This window comes from Pyrgilauda ruficollis, unplaced genomic scaffold (genome assembly GCF_017590135.1).
Source record: "Pyrgilauda ruficollis isolate IOZ18807 unplaced genomic scaffold, ASM1759013v1 scaffold24, whole genome shotgun sequence".
Lineage (NCBI taxonomy): Eukaryota > Metazoa > Chordata > Aves > Passeriformes > Passeridae > Pyrgilauda > Pyrgilauda ruficollis.
The window spans coordinates 10,282,970-10,310,817 of record NW_024523648.1 but is presented as its reverse complement, the minus strand read 5'-3'; the positions used below and the strand labels follow the sequence as shown (position 1 = coordinate 10,310,817).

At 37.2% G+C, this 27,848-nt stretch overlaps 1 protein-coding gene across 1 annotated transcript in view; it reads right to left on the bottom strand.

Moving 5' to 3' along the window:
* The window catches only part of SCAF8 (SR-related CTD associated factor 8), a 49,918-nt gene extending 22,317 nt beyond the window's left edge, over nt 1-27,601 (bottom strand). The window contains exons 1-7 of the mRNA XM_041470033.1: nt 27,444-27,601; nt 8,701-8,784; nt 7,162-7,206; nt 3,437-3,598; nt 2,950-3,007; nt 1,540-1,671; nt 287-417 (exon numbers count right to left, since the gene is read on the bottom strand). Of these exons, the coding sequence (XP_041325967.1) occupies nt 287-417; nt 1,540-1,671; nt 2,950-3,007; nt 3,437-3,598; nt 7,162-7,206; nt 8,701-8,784; nt 27,444-27,473 (642 nt within the window). The 5' untranslated portion in view covers nt 27,474-27,601. The remainder of the gene's footprint in view (nt 1-286; nt 418-1,539; nt 1,672-2,949; nt 3,008-3,436; nt 3,599-7,161; nt 7,207-8,700; nt 8,785-27,443) is intronic.
* Nucleotides 27,602-27,848: the final 247 nt, after the last annotated feature.

Sequence of the window (27,848 nt, the reverse complement as noted above, 5' to 3'; positions counted from 1 at the left end):
TCAATACAGACAAGTATGTATTACAGACCATCTTATCTGAAATCACCTTCTGAGACACTTTAGGTCTTCAAAGGTGCTGGCTTTAAACAGGGCTGGCTCCAAAAGGTAACATGCAGTTTTAATTGACCTGGAACTCACTTGTGATGAACAACCTCATGGGGAAGTTAACATGGATACTAGACATAAATATAAGAGTTACACATGAAAGCGTTCCTTACCTGTATCTTAAAGACACAAAGTATCAGACAGTCTACAGTGTCTACAGTGTAACTGTCTACAAAATTACCTGTTGGCCTTGAGGACTCTGTAAAATCTGTGCAACAGCAGCAAGGGTGTCTGTGTTAGCAATCTGAGATACCCAAGGATCAGGCAAACTCTGCGCCACATTGGCTGGGGTAACTGGAGTTACAGGCGTACCTAAAAAAGAGAAAAATCAATATGCAAAAATGTCTTACACAGAAAATAAAAATAGCGTTAGAGAAGAAAAAAACCTGCTGTTATTAAACACTGAGAAAGCACATCCATTGAAACTATTTTTCTGACATACACGACAGCACACCGAAATAATACAGACTCGCATCAACATTTCTCAAGTAGCAAAATTACTTAGTGTTAGTTTGGACTAGTGGGACTATTAACAAAAACACTGATGAAGGCAAAATAAATAGGTTTCACACAGTATTCCAAAATATTCAGTGGAAACTACATATATCAAAAGGTAATTGTTAGCAATCTACTTGTCAGCTAGTCCAAATCTCACTGGACTTGCACTTTATCCCCAGGAAGAGTCTTAAAGATTCTACTAAAAATTTCAACCTGCTGGATTCATGAGGATTGCTTGTTTTACCGTTTTTTTCTCAAGAGAAACGCTGGACTAAATCAGCACTCTGATAGTTTGTTTCATGCCATAATCCAGAAGAATCCTCCATACCCACAAATACTTTTGTATTTATAGCTCATTAGTAGAGGTACACCAATGAACGCTAAATATGACTAGATTACTGTTTTAAAAGTCAATTTGCATCAGAATTTATGACTTGTGAATCCAACAATTTAATGTAGTTGTAGTATATAAAAATAAAAAATACTGACCCGGAAGATGCAGAAAAGGCACTCCAAGATCTGAAAAACTCACATATTTGCTTTGCCAATGAAAGCTAAGGTGAATTTGTCCAGATCATTCCTTTTCAGCATGGGATCAGCAAAAGGTGGGTTACAAAAGCAGGTGCCAAAAGCCATTCCTATCTGGCCAATTTCCCTTATATCCCAGCCTCAAAAGAAAAAACTTTGATGAAGTGAAAAGTTAAAAATCCATTTTTCTGACATCTACCTACATAAGCAAGACAGATGCTCAGAGCACAAAATTATCAAGCCCACTTTTAAAATAATGTTTTCCTGTTTCCCCGATTTGATGGTGTTTGTAATATACTTCTTTCTAGCATTCATCTGAGTGAGATATTTCAGCATGTAACAGGCAACATACCAAAGCTGACAGAAGTGTTTTGATTCAAAGTATGACTTCCATCTGGCTTTGTTTACCTGGCGTATTGTTGCTCATAGCAGCTGTAGTGCTGGGCAAGACAGGGGTCACAACGGGAGGAGGAATTCCTGCTGCCATATCCAAGAGAGGCTGAATAATTTTTTTGTCCAGAACTACAAGAGGATCCTTAACTATAAAAGAGAAGTGATGAATTTTCACTGCATGGAAGATGCAACTTAGAGTTCCCTTAAAGAAATCCCTGAAGGCTTACACTCAGCATTTCGGTATCTGAGCTCTTCTTCTTTAAAGTCTGTATTATAAGCAGTCCTTGTCAAGTCCATCAGAGACTCTAACTTCCCTCATCTCTCCAGAACAGCAACATAAAACTGTTTATGTGGCTCCATATTGACCCACACCTTGCACTTTCTCTGGGCCAGACAAAGGAATCAGTGAGGTGTTTTTGCTGTTACTTTAAATGAAATGTTACTGCATTTCTGTTTGATTTAAAAACAAATTCTACATTTGCTTGTATAAAGATAACTGCTGTGTTTCTCCATAATGCCTTTCAATCAGATCAAACATCAAAATGTTACAAACCAGGTACATATCTTGGTCTCTGATAGCTCATTTTTTTGCTAGGCAATGCATAGGATATCTACTTTCACAACACAAAGATCCTCCTACAGTACTGAATCCATATGCAGCACAGCAGCAGGACTTAGGATTGAAAAGTACATTTTTAAACTGAGGTGAAAAATATTGTAGAAATGAACTTTTGTGGACCCTAAACAGACTAGGTTTTACTCTCTCTTCACATCAAACACCTCTAATGCAATAAATTAATTGCCATGCATTGAAATATCTTAGGCAAATAGTGAAATTGCTTAGCCTACAATAAATTTATTATGTATTTTTTAAACTAGACACAAACTGAATACTTGCAACCATCCTTGTTCCAATCTCTCCTTCAGTACATCAGGGTTTTTCTGTATTAGTATATTTCCCAAAGTAGCAAGCTAAATGAGTTTACAAAACACACTAAAAAAATAGAAGTCAAAAAAATCATGCCTATTTATAAAAAAAAAGCCACAGTAAAACACTGTGTAATTGAAGCAGCACAAGTTAATCACACAGATAACCTAAAACCAGATTGGAAAAATGTCATTTAACTTAAATAACCTGTTCAGCAACACCTCAGAACTCAGTTGCAGAAGAGAAGACAGACATCCTTAGCAAAGTTTATCCAACCAAGCAAAATTTCCAGTTCCTGACACATTTTCCTATAGCGGTCTTAACTACTCTAAAAAGGCAGGAATCCTAAGATAACACAATGACTGAACGTGCCTTTATCACCCTCCATGGATGCCTTGGATTTTCATATCTCTGGTTGAAAATACAGCTGTAGGAATGCATGTAACTATTCTAAACACAATTCCTCCTGTAGCCTCCAGCCTCCCTTACTACTTTACCTAATGACCCTATAACATGAATTTCTGTGAAGACAAAACCCTCAGAATCCTCCACTTTCTGCAGTTATTCAATAAGAAGAAACACTACCTATTTTACAACTAAGGGACAAATATGAAGGAAGTTAAACTGCCTGCACTCTGTTATTTCCAGCCAATCTTTTAGAAACAGAATTTGGTGGCTATGTCAACTACTGTGATCCAAGGGAACAGCTGAACTAGTGAGTCAAACTATATAAGTTAAACCTTTCTTAGCTGCTGTATAATCATAGAATCAAAGGAAAGATGACCTTTTCAAAACTCTAATTAATCTCATTGGAATGAGATTTCCAATCCCTACACTAAGACATGCATCATTAAGAAATACATATACAAGGCAAGTTTATAAGTGGATTCCCTCCAGCAGGTAGAACGTGAGATGAAAATCTTTATTCTTTATAGGTGATACGCTAACAATTGTTTTAACTAGAAAGGTCTGTAAGTGGTTTACCTTGTCATCACCAGGACAACGGTACAAGTTCTGGAAAGTGCTGATGATGTTATTGCTGAATCTTGGTGCAAATACATCCTTTTCTTGTCCAAACTGATGCCGAGACTGTCTCACAATGGAGTCAATGACATACAGACCAGGCACCTTGTACTCTGGTTTGCACTAGAAAGAATGGTAATTTAAAAAGAGCATACATGAAAAATAACCAAAACCATTAATGGCAGAGTAAATACAAACAATCCTCTCTAATTTTTAAGTGGGTCCAAGAATACTGAAATGTTCTCTATTTTATAAATTGTCGTGGAAAATGAAGCTTTCTCAAATAACCTCTAACCTCTAATGTTTAAATTATCACATCTATATGCATTCTGAAGATATGTAAATGGTATAAAATTAATTTCTTACTGCTAAAGAACTGACTTTTAAAAAATCTATCCATTAAAAAAATTAACACACAAACCACATATCCTTTTAAAATGTACAATCTATTTTAACAGTACTGCAAAAAGCATGACCAAATACTTAATAGTAAATTTGGACTAGCTGTAAATGTAACCCAGGATATTTTTGTCCTTCTTTATGATCAAAGTAAACATTAAAGTTAAAATCCGTTTACTTTATTTACATTGTTGTAATTAGGGTGTGGTATATCCTCTTCTGCGGAAGAAAAATATATTTATGGAGATATCTGTTTGGTCGAGAATATAACAATATTTATTTTACAACTCTGGAAAACTTGCATAATTTACAAACAGCATGATACTCATAAGGCATGTCTGCTAAAAATACTAATTAATTATGTAATTTTACTTTCTTAACAACTAATCATAAAATTTTTGTCTTTTAATTGCAAAGTAATTACACCACATTACTGCAACCAGTTTTAAGATAGAATGAAACATGGTCCAAAAGTAAAATGAAGTCATCATGAGTATACATTATGTTATAGATTCACTTAATAAATATTGAGTGTATATCACACAAGGTATTATGGAAAACATGGGAAAGGACACCCTTTTCCTCTCTGGTCCTGTAGACATTCTATGCAACACACTAAGTTAATAATCTTTAATGAAGTGCCAAACAAACACTTCAGAATATTAATTTTACTATGTCCTAGATACAAATGTTCTGTTTTTAAAAGTGTTGATTTGCTAAAACCTGCAACCTTTAGAAAGCCTTTCTTTAGGTTCTAAACATGGTTCAATGTATTTAAGTGTGGCACCCTCTATTTTTCGAATGTGTGTGACATCATTTTAGGAATACATGTGCAATGTTAAGCTTAAATTGGATATAATATACTGTCTCCAGAAAATCACTTCAATGTACTGTAGCTTCTGAAATTTTATTTAAATTATTAAACAAGAGTATTCTGCATACAGAACAGACAGGTATACAAATTTTCACAATATTCAAATTAATAAAGCTCACAGAAATTCAAAAAGAAAACTCAGGACATATATTAGCTGAAGTATTTTAAAACATGGCACATAAAGAAAGCAAAGTATGATAACAATGTAATAATACAGATTATATGGAAAAGGCAATAAAATACACGTAAAAAATTAAATAATAATTAAAACTGGGGCAGTGAACCTGCATATCCCTAATCTCAGATGGAAAAGCCTTTACACACAAATATTTATTTATTTTCTGGGTGAGTAATCAACAATGTAATTTGCTTACTCAAACGCATTAAATCTGGCTCTCCAATGGAATAATCTCACATATATGAAATGTGATCATTTGACCCCTGAAGTGATCTTTTGCCAAAGAACAAAGCAGTCAACCAAAATAACAATAGACCAGTGAGTTTCAGTGTCACAAAATGAAGAATGTCATGGGCAATTACTTTATCTGAAGTTTCAGTAACGTCATGAAATTACAAAAGAAAATACTGGAGCTGTGAAGGATGAAGAGCAAACTATCTGAGATGGCACTGACATCACTCTAGTTAGGTCTAAAACAGATTTTAATACAAGATTCAGTCACCTTGAGCTTTAACTTGAAGTGACTGCTTGTAGAAAACATCCAATTATTCTCCACACATACAATTTAAGCCCTTTAATATCAAATACCTAGCTTTCATCTGCTTATCTGTCATTCTATTAAAGCAAAAAGTTATTTAAAGTTATTAAGTTGCACATTTCACTAAATTGTTCATGAAATAATTAAAAACCCCTCAGCAAGACCACCAAAGGAAATCATCTAATCCAGGGCAACCATTAACAAGGTTACCAATAAAAACATAAATCTGCTTTCTCTAACCAGCAATGAACAGTGCAGAACTTCCTCACTGAGCAGTACTGAACAACGAAGGCATGTTAAGATAACTCAAAGCAGCTGGTGGAAGGGTCAAGAACATCCAGTCCCAATCCTGACAAATTGCTATTCATTCATGCAGAGAGTAAAACTTCTCTTGTGCCTATGAATACTGAACTGCCAGTCACACCCGCTGTAACTGAAAAGCACTGTTTGGAACTCAGACCATTCTGAGCTAATTTCAGGACCTGGAACTGCAAAGTGATACTGATCAGAGATAGATTACATGTATTCCTGCTCTCCTACTGCTGTGTTCAGCTGCAGCATTGAACAGGTATCAGAGGATAGTGATCCCTGTCTCAGAAAGGGAAGAAGTCAGAGTCAAGGACCCAAAAAACAACTACTTGACAAAAAGCTAGCAGTGTTGACACGGTATACTACTGGTCTTTACTACTGCTTTGAAACACACATATGACACTTTTTTCACATAGGACTGATGTACTAGTACCTAAATATTTCACTGATAAATAGTTCTGAGACAGATAAAAACACCAGGCTGAAGCTGAAACCTGTTTACACTGTCCAGTCACTGTCAAAAGGCACTGCAGAGTTCACTGGGCAACAAGGAATAAAAGTTCATGAGCAAGACAGGTTACTAATACAGAACAATCCAGACTGCTTTGTAAAAACAGTAGCAGAAGGAAAATTGCATCCAACATTGCAACATTAACAGCCTAACTTCTCTAGCTTGTTTGTCAAAACTAAATTTCAATTTGATCATAATTTATTGCTATTTACAAAGAGAGAAGAAATTCAGTATCAAAATGACCAACTGAACAATCAGGTACAACACATAAGCAGGGAAGACTCACAAATTTGAATCCATGCATTTCCAACTGGAAGCAAAATGCAGTTTTACCCAAGAATAATTAACTGTTGCAAGAAAAGAAAGTGCTATAAATTTCTTTGCTAGAAAGAATCTTAAAATTAATACTACCATCTTCCCAAAAAGTAATTCTAGTCTAGCCATATATAATTTACTTGCAAGAACCACCAACTGAAATGCTATATCTCCTGCTACAAAAAAGATTGATGCTGAAGGTCATCTTCCCTTCAGCTTTAAAATCAATGGGAAAACCTGGCAGAAAAGCAAAAGCAACTGTCACCAGCCAAACAACTGTCAATTTTTGCTGTTTTGCTGTTAACTGTTTTGCTGTTAGCTGTTCACTGACAGTCATTTTAGCATTAAATAAATACACAAAGAAGCAGTCCTAAAACAGTATCCACAGTGATTCAGATCAAAGAACAAAATGAGAACAAAGTATTTGTCGTTCTGCATCATGGGTTATGATCTGCTGCCGATTATTAGCAGAAACTGAATGTGATTAAAAATGGAGATAAACTAATATGTGCTAAAAATATTAATACATATGTGAACCTAAACTCCCACTTAAGTGACTTACCTTTTGAATGAATTTCTCAACACTCTGTACAACATGCTTGTAGAACTGAAAAATATAATAGCATTTCAATAGAGAAAATATGAAGATGCATATACTTGTTCAAGTATGTTGCTATATTGATAGCAAAACTAGAAGCAGAAACGTTGGATTATTAAATAGCAATCCAGTATCTACAGCTGAGCATGCAATCTTCCTTAAAACACTTGATAGCATATAAAAGAGCTAATATTAGTGTTTCTTCTTTTTCTTAAAGGTTTTTTACACTGGATTTTTTGAATAACATGCTTCTTTATTGAGAACTAGGAGAATAATATAATTGTTCCACCAAAACACATGGTTAGTTTACTGTACACGACTGAATATCTTCACCTAATGTTACTAAACATACAACTTCTCCGCATTTCATTAATTAATAGCATTGACTGCATACTTTTTCTTTAAAGTTGGCCTGTCTTTCATGGAGTTGTTTTTTTAAATCTCACATATAATCACAATGGCTCTATATCATGTCAATAATTGAAATAACCACTTTGCACAATTAAATGTTGTCATTGAAATGGTAAGAGTGGAAGTAGGATCTCCAAGTTGAGTACATAATAAAACATTTGGGTATAATTTAATTGCTTAATTAATAGAACCATCTATTGTGATTTACTACTTAAGTTCTATACAAGTTTTCAGCATTTCCATTATATTGCAACACACAGGCTTTAACTTACACAGACACACTTAAGAAAGCCACTGAATTTCACTCTTCAGTCATCAAATTACTCTTTCCAAATTACACAAAACACCAATAAAGACTTCATTATCTGAAAACATATCTTCATTGTCAGCAAAAGAATGTAGATAGGAAAAGCATATGTTTGGTCTGGCCTCTTTTCTACCTCTCCAGCTCTCACTGAGTTTCCATTTGTTTTAATGCTTAACACTAGTGGCATACTTCTTTCCTTCACCATTTTTCAGTGACTTTTTCTGCTGTGCCATTGTTTAGCAATTAGTTTTACTTTGTAGCAGGAATAATCTTTAATAAGTGCACTAAGACTTGAACTTAATTTGTATCCAAGCAACAAGAAAACTGAAATCTATGAACAATATCCATGAAAAGGTATGCTAGGAATTCAGAAAAATGAACAGCTGTATTGATCCAAAGGCATGCATAAATTTTGGGGAGGGAGGAAGAGAGAGAGGGGAGAAGGAAGGATGAATTGTAATTTTCTATTTATTCACCCGTTAACAGGCATGTCAGTGTTTCCTTTGTAAACTGAGGCAAAAACCCTGTCTTTCAGATCTGATGGAATTCAGATGGAGAAAAATTGGTAGAATTCTTTCTCACATATGACAACCAGCAAATGAAAGTCACACACCACTTTTAGCCTTCTGCTGCATTAACAGATATCACATATGATCATAACTTAGAAGTTGTAAGCACAAGGGAGGTGGGAAGTTCTGAAGCCAATTTTTAGACTATTTCACAAAATTATTTTCACACACATGAGAAATGTAAAAGAGATCAAAAGAAGTTAACTGGTTTCATACCTTTATAGCCTTGATTGCTGCCTTGGTGATCTGTGTCATTTTAGCTTTAGAAATGGGTGGCTTATAATCATTTAGCGAGTACAACTGCAAGAAAAAAAACACTATCAGAAATATAATCTGCAGTTGTAAGCAGAATACATTATTTTTCCACAAGAAAATAGCATTTCTAATTTTCAGTGGATTTTATGTATTAAGCAAGAAAAGACATTCCCATTAAAGAAAGAAAAAAACCAGCTCAATAACATGTAATGTAAGATTCAAAATGTTTAAAGGAGAGCAGGTTCTTGTTTGCAATGGTCCTTATACATCCATCTAACTTTACCAGCACTAAATACTGGAAGCATTTCAGATGAAGTTACAAAATAAATACTTAAAACATGCAAATACGGTAGCTCTTATTAAGTTTTCCAGGGCAAAGACACTGATATACTTGAATACCTTTATGGAAGTGTAACAAAACCTTAACTTAGTATATTCATCATCATATGCCTGCTGAATCTGGTCTTTTCATTTTCCATTAAACAAACAAACAACAACAATAACAAAATCAAGCCCAGTGAGCATGAGCATGTAGCAATCTGACACTTAAAACAAAAAACAGACTGTGAAAACAATTCATTCACTGCATTAACCCAGGAAAGTAATATATTGAAAGTATTACAAATGCTTAAGCAAAAATCCAGCTGTGTTCTCAATTTCAAGCAGAGCATCTTGATTCACTAATATCTAACCAGCAAAACAACCAGAGCACACAGGTAGTGTAGTTCTGCAACAATGTTCTCCCTGGATGCAGTATTAACTCTGTTCATTTGACTGGTACAGAAATCTCCCAGCAGAAACAATCCAGCATGACAGGTATTCATCAGAAATTTGCTGCACAGTGAAACTTTACAACAAACTAAATTCACAGCTATGACTGATGGGCTGTAATTAGAAGTAACTCCTCCCCAAAACCATTTACTTGCTGTGAAAATCTCAGATTATCCACAATATGTGATTTTGAACAAAATTTCTCCTTCAGGTCTAAGTGTTATAAGAGAAGGGACTGGCTGATATTTGCTACTTTCAGACATAAAAAGACCAGACACAAAGTGCCAAACCTGATTTAAGGACATTCTTAACTTTTATTTTTGTTTACAACACATGTTTAGAAGCATGTTAGTTCAAAAATGGAGTTCCGATAATAGGAATGATCATCTATAACCAAATTTTTATTTCCTTCCTAGAAAACAGGAAGAATTGCAGTTCTTCCATAAAACAGTAATTGAAAAAGAAACAAAACCAAAAAACCCTCTCTTCTCCTATATAGCCTGAGAAATGCAATATAATGAGCCAGATTAATATCCATACAGATATTTACAGTATCTTTAACTTCCTAATATGTTCTCAATTTTGGCAAACTGCTAGCCCAGAAAACATAGTTCAAAATTGTTTATATTTAAGAAAGCAAACTGTAAGACTGAACAGGATCACATAGTGGAAAGGATTGGACAATCTTAAATTTAGGTCATGCTCCCCAAGTTTCTTATAATAATTTATCGCTGATGGTAATAAGTAGAAATTCTTTCATCTTATTTGAGTTTCCAAGAGGCAAGGATTTGGTCTTGTTGCAAACATGAGATTTTCTTTTTCTACCCTTTCCCGTCAAAATCAGTTTTAACCAAAACCTCCTATAGCTGTCAAAACACCAAGTGAAAAAAAAAGGCTTGTCCAAGCATAAGTGTCTGTCTTCTCAGCTTGATAGGATCTCCATTAAAACTGTGAAATTATAACCACTTCACAGCTAGACATCCACTTTTAAAACTGTTACTACTTCTCACTAATGCCAATGCTAATTGCTGTTGCAAAATATTCTGAATTATTTACATGCTGCTCACATGACAAAAAGCAATACATTTCTAAAATGCAGGTATATGAATGCCCTTCACCACCACCTTCACAGGGAAAAGAGAGAAGAAAGGCAAAAACCCAAGTCGCCAATCAGTTTCTTCTGTTTTCACAAAATCACAAGGTTGGAAGAGACAAGAGTGCTCCTGTCCAAGCTGTGGGCTGCCAGCTTTTCCAAGTGTGTGCTGTGGGAGACAGTGAGTTTTTGCAGCTCACTGTTCAGCTTCCAGTTACTCACAGGTAATTACCAAAATGTAATCACTCATCCTGGCTACGGTTTGGCTGGATGTTGTGCAACTACAGCTAAACTACTTCTGAGAACACAACAGCACCAGAAACTTTTTTTTGTATACTGTTTCTTAGCAGAGTCATTTTGGGTGTTCCTGGTCATTCTCCAGCCCTAAAGCCCTAAACACTAATCAGTAAAAGCAATTTACAAGTACATGAGCAAATGTGAAATCAGCCTAGATTCAAGAAGCCAACCTTGTCAATCTAAAACCAGCCCCAGAGGAGACTGGCACCGGAGCTCCTTTACCTACAACACACACAGCTGTAAGGACAGAGAACTGCTGATTCACACAGAAACTCACAGGGACCACACCTGACCAGGCCATCAGCTTCAAAATAATCTGGGCCCTAATGGGGCAGTTCAAAGTACCAAGGAAGCCACTACATGGTGCTGGGAAACAAGCAAGAGTTGCACACAACTGACTCTGAGACATCGGCTGCACACAGTCAGGTATCTTAGCACCACTCATCAGGAACATGCCAAAAGCCAACAGGACACCTTGGGTTAAAGACACATGTAATATTTTTAAAAATTGTGCTTATATCCTAACTTAATTTTTCCTGTGTGCCCTTTTCTACAGATGTTTAGCTAAACCAGTTTGCTCTCTAAGACCAGTGTCTTAGTTTTGTAAGACACTCAAACTCATTTGTAGAAGGTAACTGCTTGCCCTCACATAAAATAAGTCTTTAAATAAACCAGGAACAAAAAAAAAGGCAATATGGTTAAATAGAAAAGTCAAGGAAATTATCTGAAATAAAATTATACACTTGAGAAAATCAGTAGTAATATTCAAAAGGATGGGGAGGAGTGGCAGTGATCACTCAGGCTGGCAATGTATGTGCAAAAGATAGTGCAATCAAGTTTGAGAAACAAACAGGAAAAAGCATGAAAATCAGTGCCTTTCAGAAGAAAGAAGGAATTGCAAATCTACTAAAGTGCTTGTCCTGGACAATCAGCACTTACAGGAGGACTCATAGGAGATAGACCTACAGAAAAAGACACACATATACACACACCCCACTCCCTTTTTTTTTTAATCTACACATATAAGGAAAAACCGATCCCACACCAGAATACTCCTGAACTGTGTTTACAATGATGTAAATTACAAGCTCACAACATTTCACAACAATGTGAAAAATAACAAAGTATTAGAACAGAACTACAGAATGCAAGACTTGGTAGCTATGATTCATGAACTCTCCTTTAAAACAGTCTCAAACTTATAGCTCTGAAAGACAGGAAAAGCAACACAAATTTCTGACAGGGGTTCAAGGGGAGAATTAGGAAACAATGGATCAGTTAGGTTAAATGTTTGTACCAGAAAAAATTGCATAAATTACTTCAAATAAATGTATTACTGGGGACACATATAATTCCATGCAGCTGTTGTAAGGAAAGGCAACATCTCAGTATATTGCTCTTCTCTGAAAGACTCCAGGGGCACAGTGAGAAATCACTGATATAAAACTAACTGGACCACCAAAACACATTTACCAAAGATCTCTCACAAAAGGCTCCCAAGAAACTAAGCTGTCCTAAACAGGTCCTTGCATGACAACCCAAACAAGGACTCCTTAAATACAGCCAGCAAACAATCCGAATGAACAGTCAATTGGTGCACGGTAAAGGGAAGTCCCAACGGAACCCACTCGTGCCTGCTGTCACCTATACTCTGATTAGGACAAAGTCAGACTGTCAAAAGTTGAAGAGGAACATTGGTGACACAACTAAGTAATAAGTACACAGGAAGCAGTGGACACTGGCTTTGAAGCTAGCTGTTGCCATTCAGCCAAGAGATCTGCTGATCCATGAGAGATTGCATTGAAGATATCAACTCAAGAGTAAACGAAAAAAATCTCAGTAACAAACGCAGTAAATGGACATTTAGATCTACATTATTTGGGCAACAATACTAACCTAGAGGGCACTCTCAACTGTACAATCTCCAAGGCTGGCGTGAAGTCATCAGGGATAACTAAAACTGTGGAGAAGCTTTCAAGTGAAGAACAAAGGTTCTTCAGCTGACGAACAGGATTACTAAGGAGAGGCGTATGTCAATACAACCTCAGTACTGAAGATCAACTGGGAAGTATATTCCTCATCCAAGGAGAATACCACATGAGATAAGCAGGGAGTGAGCAAGAGTCAGGTTGCTGGATGTGGTCTCAAACTGCCCAGTGTGGTTACCCTTAGCCTGTAAGGGCAGCTCTAGCATGCCTCAGAGGGAATTGGCTCAGAACCTAAACTGTCACCATGAACTCGCTAAGTCTGTGCCCCGATACCATAATGAAACCCACCCACTCTTTTAAATGACTGTATAAATTACAGTCAGCTATCTGTATGGTAGTATAAAATATAGCTCTCTATTTAAAAGGTCTTATTCAAATGAAGTTTGAGCCTCATCGCATCAAACAGCTGCATTTTTTTCACAGTAGAAATACAATTAATTTCAGAGGGTCGAAAGTGAAACACTGTAATCTTCAAGTACCAGGTAAAACCGTAAGTTTCAGATGTTTTGAAACAGATTAGTTCACATTTACAAGCTGAATGAACAAAGAAAGGGAGCAGACAGAAACCCGTATGTAAACTTAAAAAATAACACTTTAGAGCTGTACTACCATATGATTATGAAAAAAAAAATCTTCTATTTACTAGCCACTTACTGCTTTTCTGGATACACATCAACTCATATGAAACATTTGCTCAAAGGCAAAATCTGATCAGTGCCTTTAGATGTCTGATTACTACTAAGATATTTGAATACTGACTAAAACTGTTTTTCTAGTTATCTTCCTAAATTTCATGTTGCAGATTTGCAGAGCTAAAGTATTTGCACCATTTCTTATATGAAAACCCAGTAAGTACAGACATTTGCAGTTGAAATCTGAGGCATTGCTGTGGAAATCACCACAGTGTGGAGGCTCTTTTTAAAATGTACATTCAGAATTTCTCTACATATGTTGAAATCTGAGGCATTGCTGTGCAAATCACCACAGTGTGTGGAGGCTCTTTTTAAAATGTACATTCAGAATTTCTCTACATACACTGAACATTCATCACCTGCTGATGATGTACATACATAATAAAAGCTAATTTAAAAACCACCTTACAAGTTGATGGATCAATTTATTTTTCCTATTCATTTAGTAACTGATTTTGCAGCAGAAAAAAGAATATGCTGACCTAAATCAACCCAAAATTTATCTCCCATCTATCCTACCATCTAGATAGAAGAAACAGTCTCCTGATATTTGCCCAGAAAAGAGCACTGCTTCAGTGACCTATGTATTCACTCAAGAGTCACTCTGACACAAAGACTCTCCTAATCAGTCACCGCAACACAAACACAACATCTGGGAGAATGCTGCTTCAGTTAAGGTGGAGTGACTTAAAATAAACTGAAAGGTTAAACCCTGATTTAAAAGAAAAACCGAACAACAAAACTGCAAATATACATTAAAGTTTATACAAAGCTTTGTTTTGTACTGTCCATTCTTGAACTATGGCACTTTACTCAGAAAATTAAAGATGAAACATTTCCCGTCTAAATGTAGATGGCATTATCACACAAGGACAAGGAAGGAACAAAGACTAAAATTCTACAGAATGGGGAGGGGGGGAACAAGAGGGGATGAGGCATGAGTTACACAATCAATGACAAGTCACAAGGAGTCTAACTGTACTGGTAACCAAGGAGTCTGACTGTAAAGTAAATTTCAAACCATTTTCAAACTGTTAGCTCAGGTTTTGAAAAAACAAGTGTTAAATAATTAAGTTAGAAAGAGCATTAATGCATGATTCCCATATGATCTTTTGGGATTAGTTTTATTTTCCTGTGAGAGAAAAAGCATAGTCAAAGTAAAGAGAATACTTTCAAGTTACTGTAAAAAATGCCAGTGTTTTTTTCAAGACAGTACACTTAACAGTAGTATACATTTGATTTCAATGTCAATGAACATTTAATGATCTATCAGGTTATTCTAGAAAGCTGTGGACAAGACTATTCTGCCTGCCTCAAGCATTCTAGATGACTGAACATGCTCAGCTCCAAACATATTGCCAACAATACAGGAAACTACAAAATACAAATAAACATTAATCTTCTCAACCCATCTTAGCTAAATAAAGCACCAGATAAAATTTGCAGTGAATTTGTGGGGGGAATTGTTTGACGGGTTTCCTGTATGATGATTCCATCCAACCGTGTCCTACAAACACTGGCATTTTCATAATTAGGTGGGGGACAATCAACAAACTTTTGATAGAAATCTGCATGCTTAATTAAATGCTGAATATAAATCACAGGAAAACCTTAGAGGGAAGACCTCAGTCTGAATGGCACCTCAGGGACAAAATGAGTCCACAAAGACATACTTGCTACAAATCCTAATCTGTCTCAATGAAAGCAATTCCCAGGGTCATGTTCTTGCAAAGTAAGAATCAGATGACAGCCAAATGTCCGTGTAAAGCACGTAACAGCTTATTACACAGATAGCATTAGAAGTCTTAATATGATCAAAGTAACAGTGCTAAAAGTGGTTTCTAAGACTATCTCTTTCCCACAGAAATGTACATCTATGTATCAGGACCAGGCCAGCAATTAAAGCCAGTTAATTATACTCACAATTCTGTATTTTCCTCTATCTGATAAAACAGTATAATTATTTGTACAGCAAAAAGTAAGGATGGTGAGAGCTAAGACACTACATACAAGGCAATATTCCAGTGTACATAAAGGTTAACAGCTCTGTTAATACTCATTTTCCCCAATATAATTTTAAATAAACCAAGTCTCTTTCCAAACTTTGGGGAAAAAAAAACAGGCTTGCTCGAAGACCTAAAAGCTATATGAATTACATGTTGGGACTGGGGGGAAGTGCAAAAGATCAGGCTGATGCTATAAATAAAGCAGTGAATTTCTGCTCTGTATTTATCTCTTTAATTCTGTTAAGAAAAGTAGTCTTCAAGAGAAGCCCTACTGCAAGTCAGGGAATTTATCAGCATATTTCAAATTTTCATCATTCACTACTGAAAACAATAGTTTTAGCATGAGAATCATAATTAAATAAGTATTTAAAGTGTAAATACCTGTAAAAAGCAAACTCTACTGCACACAGCTGTAGTTTACAAGGCAGTACTACAGGCTGCTAAGCTACAGCTTAAAGCTTCTCCAGTGAAGACCAGACATCACGCACACAACTTACATCCCCCAAGGATGGCAGTCGCTTACACAGCAAGTTACTACACATATCCACGGAAGCAACGGCACACTGCATTTCCACAAAGCCCAGCACTTCATTCCAACATCTTTCAACAGGCTCTTATTCAATAGGCAAAAGAGCCAGACAGCTGTTCCTGTACCAAAATTTTGAATAAAAAATAGAAAGCAGTACTAACTTTATCAAAATTTTAAAAGATTCATAAATAATATATCCCTTTTTTTATACCTCTGCCACATCCTATAAAGACAAGAAGAGCAGCCAGGAAATAATTTTTCATATAATTTTGCCATATAATTTTAGAAGGCTTGAAAGCCGTGAACAACTCTAGTCTCATGAGATATAAAGGAACAGATATTCACAGAGACAAATCTCTGTAACACTGATAAAGCAGCTAAGGGAATAAACATTTTGATGCTGATACACCAGGACTCAGACCATCTCTTAAGTATGAGATAATGAGCAGTGTGAAGACTATCAGTTACAAATCTCCCTACAGAAATATTTCAAAAGTTTTCTCTGCCTGCTACCAGGACACAATATTAAAAAGATATCAAATAATGACATGACACTAACCAGACATCATATATACTAACAAGTATCTGCAATTCCAGTGCAGAACCCCCAAAATAAATACTCAGAAGTCAAGCAAAACACATACTATCTTAATAGATCAAGTTAATTTCTTTCATATTTCAATAGCATTAAATAAAATCCAATTGGAAATACAGAAATAGTCACTGAATCACTTACTAAATATTAATATAGTTTACCAACATATTATATAATATAATATATATAATATAGTCTTTACCAACACATGGTAAAGAACAAGAAAAGAGTATTGGCATTTACTGTTTTTCTTTTTTTTTTTTTTAAAAAAAGCCACTTACCAACAAATTTTTATTAGGTTACATTTTACACACTCTCCTGAAATTAAATTTCTTGGAAAAGTTACTCAAAGTGCATGACCTCATCTCTCAGTGAGTAGGGATTTTAGCTTGATGCTAAATAGGACCTACCTGTGAGAACTGTTATTTAAAACCTGTCAGCACTTTGTTACCCCCAGTGCTGTATATAAATGTTAAAATATATACCACAGATGTGCATGCAGGATGACCAGAATGGCAGATGCTCCTTTCAGCATAAGGTATTTAAGTGTGGAGAGAAAAAATTTTCTCTACTTTCAGTTATCAACCAAGATGAGTTGCCAAAATTCAACATTAAAAAAGTACAGAACAAGTGAGTTGGAACACAACAGCAACTACTGTAATACAATTGTTCTCAATAACAAAGTGCATGACACGTGGTTTTAATTAAGAAATATAAAATCATAGTCCATTTTCTTGATATGCATGTTCCTTAAAAAAAATTTGAAAGCAACCAACAAGACTCACATCAAAAACTCAGCCCCTCCCTACACATCAGTTGCTTTATGCTTTGAACATAAAGAGGACATTTAAATAATCATGCCAACTACTGTACAGGCAACTAAGTGAAGTAAGATGGAAAGGTAGTACAGCAGTCCCTCCAGCCCATCAGATACCAGCACACGAAGACACGTGTTACTACCGCTGCATTTGTGTAGTACTTCTCCTACTTCTTTTGTCTTAAGGAAACACAATTATGACTTTCAAGTTTACTGAACCCAAACACTTTGAGACAAAACAACAAAATTCCATTTTAGTTTTTACATATTTGAGCCACCAGCCCATTTACAATTTTCTTCAAACCCTTGCAATTTCAAAGAGAGCTTCTAAGTACTCTTGGTACAGCCTGCTTTGTACAAATATGAACACAAAACTGGAATTTAAAGAAACCACCTGGATTTGACTCCACTTTCCTGAACTCCACACAACTGCAAAACAGAAGCTTACTTCAGATAGTCTCTAGAACATAGTCCACTTTCTCTTAGCCATTTTTAAGTCATCAAATACAATTCCCCTTCTTCTCTTCAGAGTAACTTGGGGTGTTTGCTGCATGGGGACAAAAAGCTTAGAAAGACCTAAATGGACCAAATGAAATAGGTAGGTGAGAGTGAGCACTTCACCAATGTCTGAACTCCCAATAACAGAAAGGATTGACAAAAAATCCAGGTGAGAGTATCACACAAGAAAACAAGGAAAATAACAGAAGCATTTAACTTCAAGCAATTTTCTCATTTTTCCTGCCATATGGCTAATTTCCATACATAACACTTTATCACTATTATATAGCTAATTCTAGATCAAGAGGAAAACAGATCAGCTTCTGTCACAATGTCAGTCTTCACAGATTTCCAGATGTGAGCTTGGGGTCTGCCCACACTGGAGAAGTACCCTCTGTCCTTGTTCCAATGCACTAGTTTGGTAAAGTGGCATAACAAAGAGTTAAAAGCCTTAGTGGAACCTAACTACAATCACACCTCTAAAATTTGGAGATATGAAATATAGGAACAGATCTTAAACATTTTGAAAATCCGACTCACACATTTTCTTTGCCAACTGTTTTTAGAGCTCATGACAAAAACTGTCTTGTGTTGATTTTAAAATATCTCCTTGGATAGAGTTTAAAACCCCTGCATTCACAATGAAACTTAATTATTCAAATTTTTTTTAAAAAAAGTAATCAAGTTTGTACTGGATTAGATTTCTCCAACCAATATACTTGTCACATAAATGATCTTCATTTCCTGTTAAGTGCTTAAGTGCTCTACTTCACTCTTGTGAAAATTAAGAAGCAAGTGGTCACTACTACACATCTGGTAACCAAGTCATGAAGATCAACATGTTATCTGAAGCTATTCCTTTTCATATGAAGCAGCTTTGCTTTGTTAATATGTACAGGAGATTCTGCATTCTGAAAGACTTTGATTTGATTTGATCAGGTCTTTCCACTGGCTTCCAACAATCTGGTGAATACATTCTAAGCTCTTACCCTCTGAAAAAGCCAAAAACATTTACAAGCATGATTATTTCTCTTTTTAAAACTGCAGTCACATCACTAGCAAAATATTAGAATTGTATTTTTATCTATCATACTAATTTCTAAATTATGCACTGAGAGCTCCATGAAGTCCTGCTAATCTTGCTACATTTTTAAACCAAGAGTTTTATAGTGAGAGCAATTTACAGTATTTTGCACTTTACAGAAAAAAACAAACTATAGAGTAAGAGGGGTGGAAAGCAAAGAATGCACATAATTAATTCTACTTAAGTTTTTGAAAGTAACTAATAAATACTGAAGATGGACAACAAAAAAAAAAAAAAAGTATGGAAACCTTTACCATTCAACTCTAAACTAATTATTTGGAAACACTGAGCCCTAGACTGAACCACTCAAGATGATGGATCTTCTAAATTACCTTTCCCAAAAATGCATGCTATTTCAATAATAAATTTCAATTCAAATATATTAGACAGCTATTCACTTCCTTGCATAAAGGCAGTGCACCTTGTTCAGCTGTTATGATTTTTATAAAGCACTATTTACTTCAATCTTTCAAAACTAATGTTATAAACAGTATCTTATAATAAACAAGCTCAAGGCTACAAAAACAGGTGGCTTCAACCTCTCAGGTGTTGCTACCCTCTACCATTTTACTGCTCAGCCACCATCCACCCAAACCACCACTCCTTGCTCCTGGATCTTAGCTCTGCCACCCTTCTTTGGGGCACATCTTCTTTTGTGCCTTCATTTTAAATGGGAACCAGAACACTCTCTGCCAACCCTCAAAATTATCCACAGAAGACACATCAACAAAGCTTCCAAGCCTCATTTTCCACACATGTAGTTTAGTAAATTAAACACGTGCATTATATTTCTGAATGTCAAAGCATCAGCCACCCACTCATATAACCAAGGACAGGAGAAAAGAACAACCTCATGCAATCAAAGACTGTACCCAGTAAAACCAGCTAAGTTATGTAGGCAAACTCTTGCAAAAACAAGTGGAAGCAAAATGATAAGCTTTTGTATATCCATAGTAATCACCTTTGTACAAATGCCAGCTCACTTCCCAAAAGCCTAAGAGCAGAAACAGCAGGCTATTACACGAAATATGCATTTCTTGTAGGGGTAAATCTGATAGAGAGGGTCACAGTGACAATGCACTCATTTCTTCTTACTTTCTCCAAATGTTAACATTTTAAGTTCTACTTATAAACATGTCTCATTTTGATCAGTACATATGGCAAGAACAGGAAAAATAAGTACTAGTACAGCAGTAACTGGACGTGAGTTTTTTGCCTTAAAGAACACGTACCCTAAAGTGAAGCAGCAGCTCCTGAATAAGATTAATAAAATTACCTACCCAACTACTGCTGTTGTTAGTGCTCCCCAAGAAATACTGCAGAAAGTAGCTCCAAAGAAGTGAAAAAATGGAAGAACAGAAATATACGTGCAACTTACAAAAAGATCCAAACAAAAACAAGGACTAATATTGTTTGAAACTTTTTTCAAAAGTTGTTTTTGAACTTTCAAAGCCAAGCTCACTGAACTCTGACTACACATATGAACAACCAATTATGCACCTCTATCCTGGGCCTCACAGTGGAATTACACCAGTGGCTGCTGAGGCCATGAATGTGGGCTATAAGCAAGGCAGCAGGAGCCGCTCAGGATGAATTTTTTGGTGGCTGTCCAGAGGTAAAATAATGAATCAATTTTACAGACAAGAAAACAGAAGCCCTCTACCTAAGTGAAAAAAAACATGCTTATGGGAATAATTTATGTACCTTAAAGTATTTTTAAACCTGCCTTACCAAAAAGTTTTGTTCTGAATGCCTTTTTTTCCTGTAAGAAGGCCATCTGGATCACCAGACTCCACTTCTACAACTGCCACAGGAAAACACACTGTTGGTCACAGAATGGTTTGGGCTGGAAGAGAATTTAAAGTTCATCTAGTTCCAACCTCCCTTTCCACTAGCCCAAGTTGCTTCAAGTCCCATCCAACTTGGCCTGTAATACTTCCAAGGATGGGGCACGGCTCAAATAGCGGCAACTTCAAACAAGACTTGTTAAGATAATTTTAAGTACTCTGTCAAAGACTGTAGCCCCAGGTTTAATCTTGGTAAGCAGGTGACAATCAAAGGATCTGAAGTTATAAGAGTTCAGAAGGGCATTTGTTTTAAACTGCAAAATGGCTCACTGCTCTCTAAAAGAGTAGCAAGTAGGATCAGTACTTGTAACTATCCAGTTACAACTCCAGAGAGTTTGCATACTCTGAAGAGCTACACAACTGCTCCAGGCTCACAAGGATCTGATCTAGATCACAGTTTAAGAAGAAATTTAAAGTCTATGTACCTAAGACTGAAAACTTATCAATGTCTGTCCTATACTATTTCACTAAAGAAATTAGGCTCTTGAGCAAGACATGCACCAAAATAAACGCAAACCCTAACATTTTGGGCCTTTAACACACTTGTAGGAGTATGTCTTTACAAGGCCAGAAGTCAAGTTTCTGTGGCCGATGAAAATCAAAGGTCAGATCAGTCTTTGAAAGTGTGATATTAAAACTGCAAATATTTATTCAGCACACATGCAGACTTGGCGAACATCAATTTAATATTTACTGTATCTTGAAGAGAAAAGGACTTTCTTTCCACACACTCTTTAAAAAATCTCTGAGAGCCAGCAAAGTTCAATTCTTGCCGGGAAACAATAGAGTAAAATACTTACATTTCACTGATACTGCTCCTAATTTTCCTGACAGTAAACAGCAAACTAACAAATTCTTACATATTTTGTTGCATCTTAAGGGAATTCATGTAAATATTCATGCTTTTTTTTGGAGAAACACTACAGGATTATACACCAAACTAAAATGGAAGACATTTTTCACATCCACCCCAGAGGTTAAGAATGAAACACAGAAGAAACTTCTCAGATGTATGAATGTCTACATGCAGACGCACATATCACTTTTTCTTCTGACAAAAGACAAAAGTAAACCAGAAGCTCACATCCCAATTTGCTACAAAAAAATTTACAAGTATCAGACCATAAATGGGGCAGCAGATATACAAAAAAGAAGAAAGATTTAAACTTATCACAGCTGCAGAGTCCTTCAAACAGCAGAGGATATGAAAGAAGGTAGTACTCTTTTTTTACGGCTAGTAAAATATAGTGACAGAGAAAATAGATATAGGTTTTGCCATTGTCACAGCAGCTAGGAAAAAACCCTGCAGATATTTCAGGTCCTTCAGCCAACATGAAACATGAAGCACAATCCAAGCAAACTATCTTGTCAGGGAGTAGCTTATGTGTCTTCTCACTGTTCCTTAACATAACTGCTAGTATCTAACTTGAACTAATCAAAGCCCTGGCTGCTCATTTTATAGAACATCCCTTTTTACCCCACTTTTCCCAGCTATTCAGCATCAATCTCTTTTTAGCATCTTCATGAGGCATACCATTTAGCATTTTTTAGCATCAGCTGGCATTCCTTCATGAAAAACCCACCTCGTTGACTTAGAATACGCCATTTAAATAAAGTAGTCTGAAAAAGAATATCTAGTTTAGCCTTCTGTACTTTTATGCACCCATACTCCAGCGCTCAGTATTTAAAATGTAGGTCATTTCCAAAGATCACATTTCTGAAATTTCAGACCACTGAACTGTTCCTCACTGATCCTTAAAATACACCTTCCAAAGAATTGTCATGATAAAGGTGGACAACATAAAATGAAGTGCAAATGAAGTATTGAGACAACAGCATTAGCAGTAAATGATCAGTGTCTGCCACATCTCTACCACTGATCAATTTCAGAATGACGAATCCAAAAGCAGCAATAGCCACTTTATGCATCATTTTACTTTACTCTCAAAAGCATTATGCACACCAAAAGCTCAGTGTATTTTATGATGAACTATACAAAGACAACACAACAATTTTCATTGTCAGTAATGGCTGAACACCAACCCAGCAATGCTGCAGAAGTTTTAATTACGACTCTCACACCCTAGAAAAGGCACAGCAACCCACACCACTCTTTAAACAAACAGTAATCACTGCCTTAACCTTATAGCACTTTATGCGCATCCCACTTTAAGATGGCAGATATTCCAGGTCTCCGTGATGACACTTAAGTTTTCTATTCAATTCCCTCGTACATGAAAGTATCAGCACCCAACTGTACAGACGAGAGAAATCCAGCTTTTCATACAAGTGAACAAGGTGTTTTTGAAAGGAATCAGAAGACACATGACTTTCTTGTTCCTGAGTTTCAAGAGACCAACTTCACCTTACTCTGTTTTACCTTTTTTTCCAATATATAATTGTCCTTTTCTCAATTGTCTCTCCAATGCCACAATATACTGCATTGCCTAACAAATACAGCTGAAATTTGTGGCACTGGACAATTAACAACTATTGTGCATTGGATTCAACAATGTAAATTCTCAATCTAGATATGCTATCTAACTCTCCTGAGTAGGTTTTACCACTACTAACCTTCTCAAAGGCTGTAGATCAAAGATGCAAGTACCAGTCTCAGCTACTCAAAATGAAAACAGTATTCAGTGATTTGACCAAAGCATGCATAGCTTATGCAGGAGCTATTTTTGCTTTCTTTTCAAAGAGAATGCAAAACCAAAAACATCAGTAAACATCATAAACAGCAAGACTTGATGAAGCTCATACATGATGAGATGTGTGCCTGTATGTGAGTAAATACTGATAAACTTCAAATTATTAGAAATGCTATGTTTAATTGAACCAGATCAGTGAATTACTATTGCAATTTTTAAAGAAATAAATATCTAAGTTGAATTTGCTCTGTCTTCTCAAAATTCCTATTAATTCTTACAGATGCAGTTAGTATGGCTAAACAAAACATAACTTCAAATATTCAGTTTGTGTTGTACTTAAAAATGAATTTGCAATCTCTGTTCCCCCTAAAATAAATTACAATCCTGTGACTATTTATGTGACTGTAAAACTACATACATTTATTCTTCATGTTAACATAGAAATAAATTTTAAAATAATTAAATGTGTTTTAGAATTAAAACATCCATTGGTCTTCTTTTTCCACACAGTCTTCACATTATAAAGTGAAAAATAATTCAGCTTGCCACTGCAAAAAGGACAAGTATTGCAAGAAAACTCTGCAGAATACAGCACTCAAAACCAACTTCAAGACCAGCACCTGAAAGCAACATTACAATGGCCAGCTAGAGTTGATGATGACAGCAGGACTTTAACACTGAGCCGACTATGCAACAAATATTGAATTTTAATTATACACATCTGCAATTAAATCATTGTCATCTAAGATGAACTGCAAGGATACACATGCTTGCCTCTAGTCCATTTCAACTTCTCTTTAACAATATACATTTTACAGAACATACAGAAAATTTGAAACACTTGACTCATTTTCTTCTGTCAGGACCTGTTCTTCAATATGATTTTGTGCTTTGCTGAAAAATCTCAGGGCCTAAACTGAGGCCCAGATGAAAATGGCTCTGCAGTGGTAAGCCTTCGTGGTGCCAACTGTAGCAAATGATAAACTCTGTGGTACAAAACATTGCCAATTACCTCAACACTATACTAAGTCAGTTGTACATTATTCCAATTTTCAGTTGCCAAGCAGTTTTAATCAAATAGGAAAATGTCAACCATTACATGAAAACAATACTGAGCATGTTTTATTTAGGAACTTGATTATTTCTGAGGTTTAAATTTACCTTTCCCAAGACTTGAAATGTTAGGGCTAATTTTATATATATACAACTAGGTACAGCACAGACAGCGCTACGTATTGTCACTAGACATTGCACAGCTTTCCGCCATAGCCGCCATTATTCCCAGTAGTTACTGTTCAAATAAACCAGAAATTCTTCCTTCTAATCAAATGAATGACAAGCCTATTTTAAGCACTTCAATCCTGATGGCCATACAGGATAGCCATAATATACAATTCTGGAGTTAGCTATACTCCCTAGATGGATAGCCGCTTTTATTTTAGCTTCACTGCAGAATCCAAACACAACTCCTTCCTTTAAAAAAGCCTAACAAAAAAAAAAATCAACCTGCAAACTTGAGTGTTTAAATGCACTGAAATGCTCCTTCCAAAGCATCATCTGGTTTTCACCAGTAAGTTACGTAAACTGTTGTAAAATCATTAACTGAATGCAAACTGCATAATAAAAACTACGGTAAAAGTTTTTATACAATTTATTCTGTCCCATCTGCTGCTAAATTTAATTTACATCTATTTTAAGCCAAAAAACTCTAAAACAGGACTCAGACGTCAGTTCTGGAGTTTAACATGACCTTAAAACATAATATAAACAAAGAACAGGATTTCGAAAGTAATATTTACAACCGATATTTTGTAAATGAATCAAAACCATTTAGGAACAGCAATAAATAGACTCATATACTTTAGCTAACTCAAATATTTAGTGACCATTTCACAGTTCTAAATTGCAAAGTGTGTACAGGCAAGTTCAACCAGAGAAAATGATGGAAAGTTAAATTAAAGTTCAGTTCTGCACTGGGTACAGAGGTGTTAAGAGTGGCTAGCAATGACACTTGGGATTCTTTAACTGTAGCAAGTCTGGTACCATTTACTTCCAGGATCAGAGTTTGTTTAGTCATGGCATCTTTAAAACCTTCCCATCACTGTAGCCCAGCATTCAAATACAGAGGTTAAATCAGAGATGCTGTCTATTTATACCAGATAAATTGGTTAAAATTACACTGTCAGATCTTCTGCATTTTCTTTTCCAACAACCTACTATCTACCATTTTTTTAGAAAACCTAAGGCATAATCTAAAGCTCTCCTCTTCAGCTGCCACCTTAAGTCTCAGACTTATTTTTACAGTACTTATACTCAAGTGCTCAGCAAGTCAGAAGATGTTTTTCAACGTGAAGAAGAAGACTTCTGCTCCTACTGATAGGTATATGGAAGGAAAATGTTCTGAACAACTTATGTTCTTCTGTTTTTGTGATCAGATTCTTCCTTTTCCCTGCATAACAGTATAGCACATGTGCCAATCAAGTAATAAAATAGGAATAATATTCTATAGTGTTTATTTTCTTCTAGTGGCCACAATGTGCTTATTTCTACTTAAAAATTCAAACTGTATAAAGTGCAACACCCAGAAATGCACATCTAGGTTAGAGTTGTACAAGTGTTACTGGGGAGTACATGCTCATTTTAGAAATCTATCTTACTGTGCTTGCAGAAACAACAACATGGTTGCCACACTGTTCCATCACAGGTCAAATGGAACAGCATTACTTAAAACCATTAAAACCATACTACATCCTTGCTGGGACTAGCGAGAGGGCAACTGGGAGCTTCAGTATGTGAGCAGTGTCTAGAAGTATACATTGTAACGAGTGCTGATACTATCTAAGGTCAAAATAAGTTAAAAACTACTTCGTAAAATATAGGACTTGGTAAGAAAAACATGTATTTGTTTTTCTTGCTCGCACATTAACTTCAAAATACAAATGATACTTTCACAATGACAGCAACAAAGCAGAGCTGCCGCAAGAACCATCTTGCAATAAAATAAACATTAGCTCTCAGCACAAAAGAGAAGCCAGGTGCAATATGAACACCTCAGCCTATATGTATGTATGTATGTATGTGTTCTTGGGTTCCGTAGCCTGCTCTCTGCACAGTGCTTCAGTGCAGGATCTGAGCTCTTTGCAGCATGCAGAGAATGTCTGCTTCCATCCTGACCACTGCGAATATACGACTCTTAAACACGGAGTCGAACCTCCAATGCCTTTGTATTCCTTTCCCCAGATTTAAAGCTTAGCTGCACGAGGCGTTAAAAGTGCGCGCTGGCGGGGTTCGGACACATGCGAGGAGGAAGAGGGTGGCAGGAGAGACGAGGGAAGGCGTGGAAGGGCACAGTCCCCCTGCCCGGCGAGCCTGGACCCCCCGCCGCCCAGCTCAGCCTCTTCGGCCACTGCGTGAAGTTGGCCGGGCATCACCCGCTCCACCGCAGGCCAGGCGCAGGGAAGAGACCTCTTTCTCCTCCTCTTCCTAGGCCTCCTCACGCGTCCTCCTCTTCCTCCAGCCCGCCGCCAGATCTATTCTTCCCCTTCAGCCGCCCCCAGCTTCACGGCGGAAGAAGCTGGGGGGGAGGGGGATGTCTCCATTACCCTCTCCACCCTCCCGCTTCCCAGGGACGGCGACAACGGCCCTTTCCCGCCCGACGCGGGGGGGAGCCCCTGACCGGCCTGCGGGAACACTCCCGCACCCCTGGGCCCCCCGGAGCTCCCCCAGTTCCCGCAGCTTCCCCACTGCGAGGAGGGGGCAGGGAAGGCGCCGGGCCCCGGGGCCCCGCCCGCTCCCCGGCCCTGAGGAGGGGAGGCCGCCGGCAGGGGGTTACACACCTCGCTGTTAAAGGCTTTCACAGCCTCCATGTCGCGGCGGAGGCGGGAGCCGGGCGGCTTCTCTCCGCTGATGGCGGCCGGGCCGGGCCGGGCCGAGCCGGGGCAAGTCTCGGTCCGTGCGTGCGTGCGCTCCTCGCTCAGGGGCCGCCCGGCCTCCTCTCCATGGCGGGTGGCGCAGGGGGCGGGCGCGGGGGGACGCGGGCCCCGCTCGTTTCCGTCTCCTCCTCGCCCCGCTTCCCGCCCGGCAGCGCCGGCGCTCCCTTCCCTCTCTCCTTCCCTCCCTCCCGCGCTCGGCTCCGGGCGGCCGGGCCGGCAGGAGATGGAGGAACAACGCGCGGCGGCTGCGGCGCGGGCGCCAATATGGCGGACACGCGGGGGCTCCTCGCAGTGCAGCGCCGGAGCGGC